The 14028-nt window shown below is 40.7% G+C and overlaps 1 protein-coding gene across 1 annotated transcript; it reads right to left on the bottom strand.

The window, feature by feature from the left end:
- Window positions 1–4403: 4403 nt before the first annotated feature.
- Window positions 4404–9404, bottom strand: mex3b (mex-3 RNA binding family member B). The gene is made up of 2 exons (XM_071472957.1): window positions 8810–9404; window positions 4404–7115 (listed from the first exon to the last, which is right to left on the bottom strand). The coding sequence occupies exons 1-2, from the start codon at window positions 9027–9029 to the stop codon at window positions 5722–5724; spliced, it is 1614 nt and encodes a 537-aa protein (XP_071329058.1). The 5' UTR covers window positions 9030–9404; the 3' UTR covers window positions 4404–5721.
- Between the last annotated feature and the right edge of the window lie 4624 nt (window positions 9405–14028).

Raw genomic sequence — 14028 nt, 5'->3', positions numbered from 1 at the left:
AGAACAGCCTGTGAAGTACACAGCGGCAGACAGGTGCAGATTCCCTGCTGGAGAGCTTCCCAGAAGTGGCATGCTTTTCCATTCTGTGGTTTAATAGCAGCTCTGGTGGAGGCATCTCTGTTTTATAGAAAAGAATGTTCCTTTCACAAATGTTTGCAGACTCTTGAGCAGGTGGGCCAAATTTTAAAAAGCTCAAGCAGGCACTCCTCATACACCCAGCACTTCTCCATCTCCTGCGGTTTCTTGGTTGGTGCTCTATTGACAGAAAAACTGCCAATGACCACAAAAACTTCCTTCAAAGGTTGTTATTTATAAAATCCACATTTATAGTGAAATAATGTGACAGAAATCTAATATAAATATAAAACTGGTTAAATGCTAAAATAAAGTTGACTAAAAGTTTGTTCATATTATGTACTATGATTAAAAATGAGGAAGTCTACTCAGTGTTCACTGTTCTTGTCATCCAATTCTGACCTGCTAGGTAAGTAGGTAGAGTCATCAGGATCTGCAAGGTCACATTCCTGAAAAGAGGAAGACTCCAAAAGAGAACGTTTTGATGGTGGACAATCAGATGTGACCACTTTGCACTTTAGTGGTGTAGATCAACTGAGCGGAAAAAGCTGGGATGTAGCGTTGCCCACAGCAACAGTTCTGGTGGCTACCATTGCTTGAGAACCAGTGAAATATGTAAATACAGATAGTAATGCTAATAAGCTTTCTTTATGTGTAGTGTTTACATATTTAAGAGAGATGACCTTTAAAATGTTTTCTGCTGGCCTTCCACCATTAAATTAATTAAGGTCAGACATTCACAATAACATTAAACCTACCTGTATTCTTTCTGTTGCCCAGTGTCCTTAGTGACAGTGTGGCCACAGTCTTTTCCCCACAAACTGATCTGTCTGACATCCTACTTCTCTAGTGACTTTCTCCATGTCACACTGGCTCCCTGTCTCTCTTCTAGTTGGAAGGGACTGCTTTGTGAAAAAAGAGCAGTCGAAATTACTAATTTTCAATCATTCTCTTTGTTCCTCAGCTGTTGTGCTAATTCATGTGGTTTTTAATTACACAATATTAGCACACTGTGCTGCGCTCAGCAACTCACCTCGGGCACATCTCTCACTAACTAGCCTCATAGCCGCCAGGAGCATATATCTACTGCATACAGGAGAGGGAGCCCTTGAGCCAATAAATCCATAAATAAACATAAAATCATGGCAAATACAGCAAGTGGAATCACATGCTATACCTGTTACACCAACAGGTATGGCACAAACTCACTATGGGAAGATAATAAAGAAAAACTGAACATCAGTAACTTCCCTGTAAAGGGAAGTTCAGTTGTTAATCTGTCGCATGACAATCTTTAAGTATTGGTAACAAAAACAACTGTATGATAACTTCATCAACCAAGTCAGTTGTCAACATTTAAAGATTTATTTCCCATAAGCAAATGAGAGACTGATTGCTATCATGATTCCATAAATCAGAATAGGGTAAATCTTAAATCTCAAACTAAGCCTCTGAGAGCTCACCAGCACCAACTTATTCCTATAAATTGGTGCTAGGATGCTGAGATCAGACAGCTGAAACAATGTCAAGCAGCAAGTTTTCCATTGGAGCTAAAATTGTTGCAGTCTGGCAAGCCTCTTCCTCTCAGCAGCAAGCTCAGAGCTCTTGCTCCTGAGCTTGAGGGGCTGACATGCCTCATAAGTGTTGGTGAAAGGCTTCAGAATGGTCATGGGTCTCATGAGAATTCTGTGCACCCGGTTGTGTTGGCTCCTTCACACCCAGTCACCAATCTGCTTATTAAAGACTTGATGAGCGAATTCTCTGGCCCTGAGTGTGCCTTCTCAGAAACCCACTGACACTACTGGTTACTGTAGGGAGACAATGGCATCAAGCATCCTGCTTTGCCTGTCATCGGTGGCTGACCTTCCACACCTGCCTGTCTTAGGTTATTATTTTAGGTTATTAGCTGTCCATTCCTTTGCACAGGAGTTGACTCCTATTATGGTCAAAAACGGACAGCATACTGAGAACCCTAGGGTGTGATATTCAAGTGCATGACAACCAATGTAGCTGCTAAAATGGTTAAAAAATATATTTAGAGTTTTTCATGTCTATGACATTTTCAGATTCAGCCTGGACATAGACTATAGTGAAAGATGTCAGTTTGGCATAGGAACCTGGCACTGGGATGCCAGTACCCCCCGCTGCCTCCTTCCTCCAACTGCAGCAGTTCACAGTAGTTGTAGAGGAGCTCTTGCCAGGATCCTCTGCCTCTCAGCACCACCAGCCCCTGCTGCTCACATCAGCTGGAGCTGTCAGCACCAGGATGTCGGCATCAAGCTGTCCTCCACAGCCCCCGCAGCAGCTTCACTTTGCCAATCCTCCCATGCGTTTTCCTACCTTATTGCTTCCTATCCTTCCCCAGTCCCAACCAATATCTATAAACAAATAATAGATGGTAATTATGTAGACCTTGCATGCCTTCCCTCAACCAACCCTCTGCTGACAGATTTAATGAAGGACTGTCTCCTCCCGAAATGGAGAACACCAACTCATTCCAGAGAGTTGGTCTGTGGGAGTAATCCCACAGAGTTTGCGCTCTGTGCTTTGCTCCCCACAATGCATCCAAAACAAGGAAGAAACCACAAGAACAACTTTCATCATCTTTTCAAGAAATCGTTCAAACAAACCCTGTCCTTGCTAGTGAAGCACAAAAATCATAACTAATCTCAGAACAGTAGAAGCTGAGTCAAGAACAGCTTGCCTAGCATACTGTAACTAATCACCAATCAAAAATCCCAGGATTATCCTCAACGCGCATGCACAAACCTTCAAATTAAGCTGTTGTCCTCTCCACTTGCCAAGCTCCTGCATTTGACAATGGGGCATAGTCACACCCACGAAAATGACAGAAATTGCTGGAAGGCAAGCCAGCTGGAAGGGGACAATACCCTAATGTCACCACAAGTGGGCAGTAAATTACATGATGAATGCAAACGGGCATCAGATCCTTTATGGGACAGAAAGGTGTTCTGGGATCAGATGTAAAGAGAGATATCACTTCAACTTAAGTATGGTTTTAATTTATGTCTATTTTTTAGCTTTAACTGGGCAAGCACTGCTTGCCTTCCTTGCCCTGATGGCATGCTACTGGTGGCTACAGTGAGACTTCATTTGATAGAAAACAGCAGAGCGTATTTTGAACAACCAGCTATTAGCTGCTACCATTGTCCCAGTTTACAGTACAGTGACAAACAAGTGACAAGGCAATGAGTCCTATCTGAAGACCCGCCTTGATGAGAGAACTCACAGATTGCATTTTCATTTTGTCCCCAACATATTATGTAAATGAAAATGCAATATGTGACTTTTTGTATTTGAATATTGTCCACTGCAGAATGAAATGTTGTCATTTATGTCTATTTTAGCTTTCTGTACTGGTAAATATCTGATCAAAATGAACAAGACTAGGAATCTGACCAAACATTTGCTGCAGGCCTTAACAAGTGTGGTTATTTTCACAGTTGATTCTGATCATTTTTTTCAATTGGTCGATCAATCATTGTGTAGTCCTCTGGCATCTGAAAATGTCTAGTTTTGTTCCACCAACAGGCCAAAGCCCAATGGTATTCTGATTACAATAATATAAAACAGACAGAAACAGCAAATCATCACATTTGAGAAGCTGTGAGATTTCATTATTTCATACATGACTTTAATGTTGAAATGATTTAATTGTTGGTGATTAATTTGTTAGTGAAACTTCTTACAGCTTTCCATTACAATTATCAATAACTGGTGACAGTAAGGTTGTTTTTTTCAAAATATGATATTTGATAACCAGCCTTTGTTACAAAATATCATAGCAAATCATAGCAATGAAATGTCACATTTTATGTATATATTATGTATATATATTTATTACATGTCACAGTATCTTGGACAAGCAAGATTATGTAAGAATTGGTGATGGAGGGGGATCTATCAAATAGCACACTTCTATCTCTATAATTATTAAACAAGCAATTGCTGGGCAGATTTCATATGATGATTTGATGATGATGATGCATCAAGGAAAGCAACAAAGGTAAGGCTTTACATTGCAGTCGTGCAATTTAAAATGTGTGTGTCTTGTTTGAAGTGTGACAGGCAATAATCACGTTCTGTGACCGTTCAAGCCAGGCCTTGTCCACTTGTCTTACTGTAGATCATACACACAATAATTAGGCCACTGCCATCTCCTGCTTCCATTAGGAGAAAAGAGGGGTTAGATGTTCAGACAACAAATAAACAATCCTCAAAAGCCTAAATGCTCACCTCTGACTGCTGTAAACACAAGCAGAACTGAACACAACAGGTCAGGATGAACATGAGAAGCAGACACCTCATGAATGTACCATTTTTTATTGGAATTATATAGAAATACTTTAAAAAAAAAAAAAAAAAGTAGCACCATTACTTACTTTTTATCATGTATAACTTTAAATGTCAGAAAAATAAAACTCTTGATACATTTTCAAATCTTGTCTCAGCAAATATAATATTAGTATTTGACCATGAGGTTAAAGGCCCTTTATCATAAAATAAAATATACTTTGTTCTTAAACTTTGCTCAATAAAGTACATTTATGCTCAAGTAACTTCACCTACATATACATAAACAAGTGGTAAACAAATGTATTAAAATAGAAATACTAAAACTATAGTGGTGCAACAGAAGCCTGTAATTCCCACTGGAATCTAAGTCATACAAATTTTAGAAAGCAACGGTTTCTTTGTGTTCAACTTACTAAGTTTGTACATTTCAATGTTTCATAATAATATAGAATAAAATATATTTTATATTACTGAATAAAAAATGTGCTGGGTAAAGCAGATTTAAAAGACATTTTTTGCTGAAACTATAAAAACTCCATCCCAACAGAATACTGCCAAATACAATACACATTTTGTGGATTTCCTCCCACAGTAATGTGATATTAAAATAATACAGTGATCAATGCCATAAGGCCATACTGAAAAATAAACACTATTTCAACCCAGCTACAAAAAGTTCACTGAACTTAAATTAAAATATCTGTAAACATCTTTGCAATACCAAATATATTCTTTCAAGTCAAAAAAGAATAAAATACTTCAATCTGTATTAATGTCATTCAAAACTTTCAACTTGTGGAAATTTATTCTATACATATATATGTAGGATATGTTACCTCACGTAGTTTCTGACCTCAAGCTGCAGTATCTTTGTAAGTCAATAGTCCTATTGGCTTGGAGCCCTCCATGTTTCCCAGCATGGCCTCCCCTCTTCCTACAGTCAGTTGGCAAAACTGTAAGGCTCTGCAGTTTACAGTTTGACCCACTTACCTCCGTCCTGACCCTGCTGTGTCTCTTCACTTCATAAATATAGAATACAATTTACTAGAACTATTGATTACTTTTCTATTTAAAACATGCACTTAGATGTTGAAATTATTTCCCCAGGCTATGGTATATTATTAACAACTACAGCAGACCAGTCGGCAGCAACTGAGCCCAAAAGGCTATCTGTCCCTTTCTCTGGATACTGCAGCCTCTTACATACATATGTATATCTATATACACTTTCCAAATGATGATTGGGTAATCCCATTAAAGCAGTATGAAGAGTCTGTTGTTGCGATTGCAGCCAGTCTCGCTGTCAAGATAGTCAAAGAGTTACACTTATTATGAAAATATACGTATAGCCTGAGTGACGCCAGTGTGGCAGACAGGGCATTTGGGGTCGTTCCTCTCACAGATTCGATTGGCACATTCCATACAGAAGAGGTTGTGCCCACAGGGGACCAAGGCTGCAATGACCTCACTCTCGAAGCACACTGAGCAGTCGCGGCTGCCTTTTCGGCTGGTGCCAGATGAGGTGGAGGAGGAGGAAGATGTGGACGAAGCAGATGAGTCGCATGGAACCCCAGGTAGGTGAGGGCCCGGTAGGGCAGCGATACTACTGGAGTAACCAGGGTAACTAAGTGGGCCTCCACCCGGGTCACTGCGCACCCTCCGTGCTAATGGGTGCTCACTGGAACCTCCAGTGTGGCTATGGAGTGGAGGCGACAGTCTGGGCTGTGGGGTACATCCATTAACCCTTCTCTGACTCATCACTATCCCATTGGCATTAGTTGGGGTGTTGGTGAGGAATATGGCTGAGGTGGAGGTGGGGGAGCTGCCTCCAGTGGATGAGGGGGTCATGCAACTATTATAGTGGGACCAAAGGAGGCCCGGTGGAGCTTGCGTAGGGTCAAACCCTGGTGAGGAGTCAAAAGTCACATCAGTGCAATCAGGCGAGATCACCTCACTTTCGTAAACAAAATCATCGCCGATGACATTGATGTTGTTGTTATTGTTGTTGCCATTGTTGTTGGTCGTGGTGCTGCTTAGTGCGGGGCTGGGAGGGCTGTAGTCAGCCATGCGTGAGCTGTTGTTACCAAAATAGGAGTCTGTGGAGGCACTGCCCAAGGAGGAGGATGAGTCATTGCGGTAGTTGGAGAAGGGTTTATGCACCGATGAAGGGGTCATCCCGGTGCTGGGCTTGGACCACAGGGTGGCATGCCCTTGCAGATCAAAACCCACATCAGTCCCATTGGCATGAAAGTCATTTTCATCCTGGAGCTCAATAAGGCCTCCTGTCCTCATGGCAATGTGGGCTTCAATCTCTTCACGTGCTCTGTCCACATTCTCTGGCATCCCCGTCACCTCAAACACCGGCTCCTTGTCTCGGCTAGGTGTCACGATGTAGGTGTGGGTCTGCTGCTGGATGCGCTTGATGGTGGCACCCTTGGGTCCTACAACCAACCCCACCACACGGTAAGGCACCCGCACCTGGATCGTGGTCTGTCCAGGCAGGTTAGGTGGTCCAGGAACTGGGGTGCCACTCCCATTCAGGGTGGTATTTTTGTTTCTTGAGGCTCGAATCATAGAGAAATGCTCAGCAGCAGAGATGATCTCCCTCCTGGCCATAGCCACATCTTCCCTCCTTCCTGTCACCACAAAAACAGGTTCCTCACCTCGAACTGGAGTCTTGATGTAGGTGTTGGTCTTTGCTCGCAGTGCTTTGATCTTGCAACCTGGGGCATGGAAGCAAATGGTAAAAGTGAAGGCATGTCGCAGAATAATATGTCATGTGTTTAACCATTACTTTGTGGAATCAGATGAAACCACCCTTATGATGCACCACCACAAATATACAGCAGGACAAAAATATCTCAAAAGAACCCTCACTTCTGGGTACATGATAACTGTTCATTTACTACAATATAGTCAACATCGACAACAGCTGCAGTTCTTATTCTTGGTTTACATTAATGGCATTATGGAAATGGGAAGGAGCTATGTAATTACTTAACAGCATGTCAGTACAAGTTGGTGCATAAAGTTGCATTCCAACATCTTCAAGTACAAACACATCTCTTTATGATCAAAATTGGACTGGCTAAGGAAACTGTCTTGGAGGAATGACATAATAAGCCAGCTGTGTAGGACAGGGGTGGTGATGTAACCAGGGATGCAGTCTACACCTTCAATTTAAATGTTAAATCATACATTCATAATGAATTTGTATCAATCTGATGAGGGTTAAATGAGGATAGGGCCTCTTTTATGAGGCTCCCTCAAAGCATTCCCAGAGGTCATGGTTATCCACTTTTTTTTATATTCCACTTATAACCTAATATAACCTGACAAAGGGGGATGGGTGTGTGGTATGTGGCCTAATGGTGTAAGTTAACAAATATCAGACTGTAATCGGTTTTTGCGGTGAGTGGGAGTTCGTGGTTCCTTTGTTTTTCTGGGAACAACAGCAGCAGCAGTAGTATTGCAGGGAGGGGAAAAGATTCCGCATATGTAACCAAGCACCAGTACCGCCCTGCAGCTCTACAACTGGAAGACTAGCTAGGTCTGTGCAGCTATGGGCGTCTGCTGCTTGTGACAAGGTAAGATCGTGACTGTTGTGCCAATTTGATCTTGTACTGCTCATTATCATAATCATAAAAGAGAGCTGGGGATCAATTTACAAGCATCTTATTAGCGAAGACACATCTGTGAGACCCACTGTTTCCTCTGAGCTAATTCAATGACCCACAAAGGATGATTATGATACCAAATAATGACTGTAATATCCTGACATGTCAGCGCGCATTGCTGCACGTCGCTCAAATGTTTTTGGAAGTGTCTCTTCATTTTATTACACGGGGTGTCCAATTGCTTTTCTATCCAAACTCCATACAAATGGTCTTGGTGATCATTTACTTGCCCAAAAAGTATAATATATATATATATATATATATATATATATAAAATATGATTTGTTATCTTATCAGAGTTGGTTCAAGGCAGTCTTCAATTCAGCAAAGATGGAAATAGCCCAACAGCCACTTGTGTCATTTAAACGACAACTTTTTGAACTGTTAAATGCTGATGCTGCCGCCCATTTCTTTATCGAGGGGGAACACTGGGACTAACCGACGAGACAGTAATAAAAGTTCGTATTTTATTGACGTGAAGACTACCTGGTGGATTATAAGGATGCCGGATCCACAAGTGGGGCCTACATATTTAGACAAGATATCACAATATAGTGCAGTGCTTGTGCAGACAAGCAAGACCGTGTTAAAACATGACATGCGTTATTTGAGCGTGTTTTCTGTTCCTCCCACACAGCAGCTCGGGCGCGCTCGTTTGGGTGCATGGCTGTCCCTGACAACTCAGGTGCATTACGTGACAAATACATAAGTAAATCATCTACAGACACTGAGACACACACCTTGTCTGCCCACAATCTCAGCCACATGCTCGGAGCTGGGGACCGGGACACATTCAGTCATGTTGACGCTCTTTTTCCGAGGCTCCTGGCTGTCATACAGGGAGTTCTCGTCGTTGTCCAAGCCGAGCAAGGAGAGCTGATCCAGTGCGATCTGCAGGGCTCTCTGGTCGTCCAGTGCATCTCCCTGGACGCTGCTGTCGGCGAAAAGGGAGCTGGGCATCTTTGCGACCTCTCAGCGCTGCGGAATCGGTTAAAAGTCAAAAGGAAGGACGGTGAAGAAGGAGTGATCAGGGGAGAAAGAAAGGAGAGGGAGGAGGCACCGGACCCGGTTTTCAAAGACAATTGGGTCAGTGCAAATAAATCAGTGCGGCTGATGAGGGAAGAAAAACAGCGCAAGGAGCTACTAAATAACATCCACCCCCTTTGTTTTCCCGAAACTGGATGTCCGGATCCGAGCCGACCAGGGCTCTGCCTTGGTACGAAAGGCGGCGAAAAAAGCGTGTTTACTCCGGAGCCGGCGGTGGTGATAGTAATAATATTCCTTCCTGACAAAGAGCCCCTCCCGGGCTGGCTTCCCTCAGGTCCTCTGTTGCTTCTGTCTGAGCCCTTGCAGAGCCAGACAGAGAGATGTGCGGATGACGTCACCCCCTGGGCAGGGACGATGCGGTGCTGCGAGATGGTTTGCATATCCCAGCTGATTGGCTGGACAGGCGATAAATGGGCGGAGCTGGGCCTACAGGCACGCCCGCTTCTTTGTTCTCAGTCTCTCTTTGTCTGTTTCTGTTTGCTCAGTTCTGTAAGATATTTTATTGGCATGAAATATACAGTTGGCTACTGCCACATAAAGTTAGAAGTAACAACAGTGGACACTAATAGCAAAATAAATACACATTCCAGGGTTCCATCTCTACTGTTTTAAACTGTTGGTAAGCTTTTTACTCTGAAAGAGAAAATGAAAACAAGAAAAATATTTTATTTTGTGTTTGAAGTTGCAGATTGGTGATAACAGTACTTTTTACACAGCAGTTTTATTGCAAGGGGTTTGACAGGGAGTTAGACTTCTCTGCGGTATTTGAAGAAGACAAAAGCTCAAGAGTCTTTATTGTCACATCCACTGTAAAATAGGCAACCAACTCTTACTTTGCTAGTCTTCCTTGAATTGGATTTTGCAGTTATTTTTACACGTCAGTGGGACCCTAGTCAATGACAGTGTAAAATGTCAACAATACATACAACAATATCAACAAAAAACAAGAGTTGGATGAGCAGAACATTAAGGGTTAAAGTATACAGTGAACTAGTTTGCTCACCCATTCACACTGACCAATAACAAAAAGTCAGACAGGTCACAGGAGACAACATATGGAACTCTGGCACTTAAGTTTAATACCTACAAAAAAACAAAAAAAAAAAAAACACATATCCACGAGGTCCAGTGAAGTCTTGTGTAATTGGCTGTAATTTCAGGAGGATGATTATTCCAAAAGTTATTCCATATTTTTTTAAAAGTAAAAAAAAGAGTTTTGTATCTCACTGGTGTGTCATTCGGTCAACACCAGTTATCATCTAAATCTATTAAACGACTGAGAAGCATTACTTTTTGGTATCCACATTACCAAAGCACATGGCCATCATGGTGCAGATGCATTTGTCAGGGATGAGAGGCATTAGTGTGTATTATATTAGTGTATTGTATTGTGTATTGTGACTGATGGACAGTGACTGACATACAGTAAGTCATTTAGGCCTGTGTAAAGAATGGTTTATTTATTCATACTCATCAAATTACCTGAAAAATGCACTGAGATAAAGTTAAAAACAGGGCTGTTTTTGCTCTTAATTTTTTAATCTCCCATGATTTCAAATATCATTGTGTCAGCAGTACAGCAGCAGTTTGCATACTGTATATCCTTTCCTCAGTCTAGTGTTAAGCATCAATGTTAAAAACATTCAGGGTAATGGGCTGGCCATAGAATGGGCAGGAGGAGAAGGGTGGAGGTGGAGGGGGGTGTAAAGGGGCAATTGGCCAACACAAAGTGGATTTCAAGCCAATTCAAAACCATTGAGACCAGAAGCACTCTGCTTTGTCACCTCACTCCTGGAGCACAATACCAATGCTAATGAGGAACTGCTCAGGAACTGGAGGAGGTGATGGGATAGGACCTTCTTGTTAATAATTGACACCTCAGCTCCCCCCTATAAGTGCCTACCCATTCCTAGCAATCCTAAATCTATTCAGTTCTATGTAGGCAAAGTGTTTCCCATACTTTCTTAAATCCTGACAAACACTTCACATTTAAACTCATGGAGAGAAGTTTTTTTTTACTAGAAATGATTTAGTCCAGAATGTTTTGACTCAGGGCAGTACAGTGGTGCAGTAGAGCACTGTTGGTTCACAGCAAAAAGGTTCTGGGTTCAACCCAGGCCTGGGGCCTTTCTGTGTGGACTTCTGTGTCGGTATGCCGGCTTCCTCCCACAGTCTAAAGACATACACATTACATTAATAGGAGATTCTAAATGTGTGAATTTGAGGGTGAATAGTTGTTTGTTTCTATATGTCAGCCCTGTGATAGACTGGCGTCCTATCCAGGGTGTACCCCACCCTCGCCCAATGTCAGCTGGGATTGGATCCAGCCTCCTGTGACCTGAATAAGCAGTATAGATAATGGATGGATGTTTTTACTGTCTATTTAAAGCTTTATTTTGATTATTCCTAATATACTATTTATATTATATATAAATATGTATGCAATTTTTATTTTCTTATGCTGTTTCCAAGGCTTCTCTGCACTGTTGGAAATACAATTCCTGGCAGATAGTATAGAAGAAGTATAGAAAAGTATGAAGTGTTGAGAGTTGTTTGGTCATATTCATCTGCTCATTCAGATATATTTGATTTAAATCTGAAAACTCATTAAACTTTCATTCAAGTCACCTTTTGTTAAGATGCAGGTCATCTTGAAAAATATCATATATCATATCATATCATATCATATCATATCATATCATATCATATCATATCATATCATATCCAAATCATTTTCAAAGTCAGGTATTATATAAGCACTGATGTTGATACAGCCTGCATCCTTTTATTTATTTTAGTTGCCCTACAAGTACTCAATTTTAAGTACATTTAGTATAAACATACCCTGTGTAAATCTCTAAGAATATAAAATCCCCCCAGTCTGTTAAATTCCCTAAAACCCTCAGAAAAAAATACTGAGGAGAAATGGCAGCATCATCTCTGGTCAGAAAAAAAAATCAACAACAAAAAATAAAATTATTTAAGATTCAAAACAATGGTATCTGAACTGTGACCGGTTCAACCAATGAGTGTTTTTGAATAATTCTGAAGCAAGTTCTGAAACATATTGAGTAATTTACAAAAAGCAAAAATAAGTGCAAAGAAATAAACAAAATTTTGTGGAGCATAGTAGAAACGTTTCTCTTTCCCCTACTGACTGAAGTTAGCAAACTGTAACAGATATGTAGATGTGTAATTTCCTTCAAAATATCTTTTCCAAATTAGGCTCCAAAGTTCATAGAGAGGTTCATAGTTAATCCTTAACCTTAAAAACAGCAGTTGACAAAACTGGTCAAGGTGGATTTAGCTTTTGATGATATGATTGAAGGAAGTAACTTTAAAACCTAAAATTTAAACTACTTCTGACTCTACCAGGGTCCTGCTGAGGACCACTGTTCTAAGCTTTGAATTTTGAGTTGAATAGTCATTCATGATGTTAATAGGAGGAATTACCCAGACGCAGAAATGTGATAATACAAAATAAAATATATTTGACTTATTTTACAAATATCAGTGGCCAGCAAAAGTTCACAACAATTATTATTGTCATTTTTTAAAAGTGATTCTTTTATTATTTTGTCATTTTCCAAAGTCTCCCAATAATCTCCACACCACATCTACTTACCATTGAGTTTCCAATTAGATATTTGTCTAGCTATAATATCTAGCTAAGCTACTGCAAGTTTATTTTACTAAAATTCCTGCTTTGCAGTGGGCTGCCTCTGACCTTGTTATGTAGCCAACAGTTCAGAATTCACACCAGTACAGGCTCTCCTCTGCACTGATTGCCACCGATCTGCTTTCAGACACAACGCCATATGTGCTGCTCTGGTGTGAGCTCACAGAGCTGCGCATGTACTTTGCTTAATGCAGCAAAAACTGTTGTGGTGCGACACAAGCCATTAGAAATAAAGGGCAGTGGTGCCATTTTTGTGTTGTGTCTAAAGCCCCATGACTCGGTTCCTTGTAGAGAAATAAAGCAAAAGCAACAATTCTTGCAGCCAAGTTTATCTACATTTTTATTTCTATACTGCGTTTTTGAGCTCACAATTGTAATGTAAAGGCCTGGTGAAATAATAATACCACTGAAATGAATTACAAGCCTAATATTGTCATGGCATTGTTTTTTCTGAAGCCCAGATATTTGTTGTTTGGTATTAGGCATTGGCCAGCTGCTTTGAGGCGATTACCCGTATGCCTTTTAATGAGAGGAAGAAAAGCTTAGCCTGCTCTAACCCAGAGAGCAACAGAGACAAACAGGGCTTAGTGATCACTCTGCCAGTCACTGCACTGTAGCTGCAGGGCTGCAGACACAGACACTGGGTCACAGTAAACATCAGGTCACAGGATATAGAGCAGCCTGTCTGCTCACTGCTCCATCACTCCAATACGATGACCTCATATACACACATACATGCATACTCCATAGGTTTCCTTCTGTTGTATCAATGAAACACAGGTAACCTGCATAACCTGTAGATGTACTAAGTTGTTAGGAGACCATGTGTGTCTGGTTTACCTTAACAATGTAGTCAGATTCATCATTGTTGTTTTACCTGTTTTCATAATCTATGTAGCTTAATTTTAATTTTTATGTGTGTATGTATGATTTTACATCAGGTAATGACTTGAAAGTATTAATAATTATATCGAACCAAAGCCATTATTCAATGTAATAATTCTAATGTATCTCACCTCATACATGGTCATATAATGACACAACAGAATTTGCACTTCAATGTGTTTCAAGGATAAAAATGAAAACTGGTTACCAGGGTTCATTAAAAAGCAGAATATGCAGTTATAACAAATGTCTTATGCATGTAATGGAGCACATCTCTAAGGATCAGCTGCTTTATACTATATGAAAATCTTCTCTTGCAGTACATTAAATCCCTGCAGCATCTGAATT

Source organism: Trachinotus anak, unplaced genomic scaffold, assembly GCF_046630095.1.
Source record: "Trachinotus anak isolate AG129_WGS33_773 ecotype Australia unplaced genomic scaffold, CSIRO_AGI_Tana_v1 ptg000042l, whole genome shotgun sequence".
Taxonomy (NCBI): domain Eukaryota; kingdom Metazoa; phylum Chordata; class Actinopteri; order Carangiformes; family Carangidae; genus Trachinotus; species Trachinotus anak.
Note: the sequence above shows the minus strand (reverse complement) of the source record. Positions and strands in the feature narration are given on the sequence as shown.

What these genes read in the sequence shown, in the direction of transcription:
- mex3b (XM_071472957.1), bottom strand. Translation starts at nt 9,029, where the DNA reads ATGCCCAGCTCCCTTTTCGCCGACAGCAGCGTCCAGGGAGATGCACTG. An exon ending in TGAGATTGTGGGCAGACAAG is followed by an intron (nt 7,116 to 8,809) that starts GTGTGTGTCTCA and finishes TCCATGCCCCAG; the next exon opens with GTTGCAAGATCAAAGCACTG.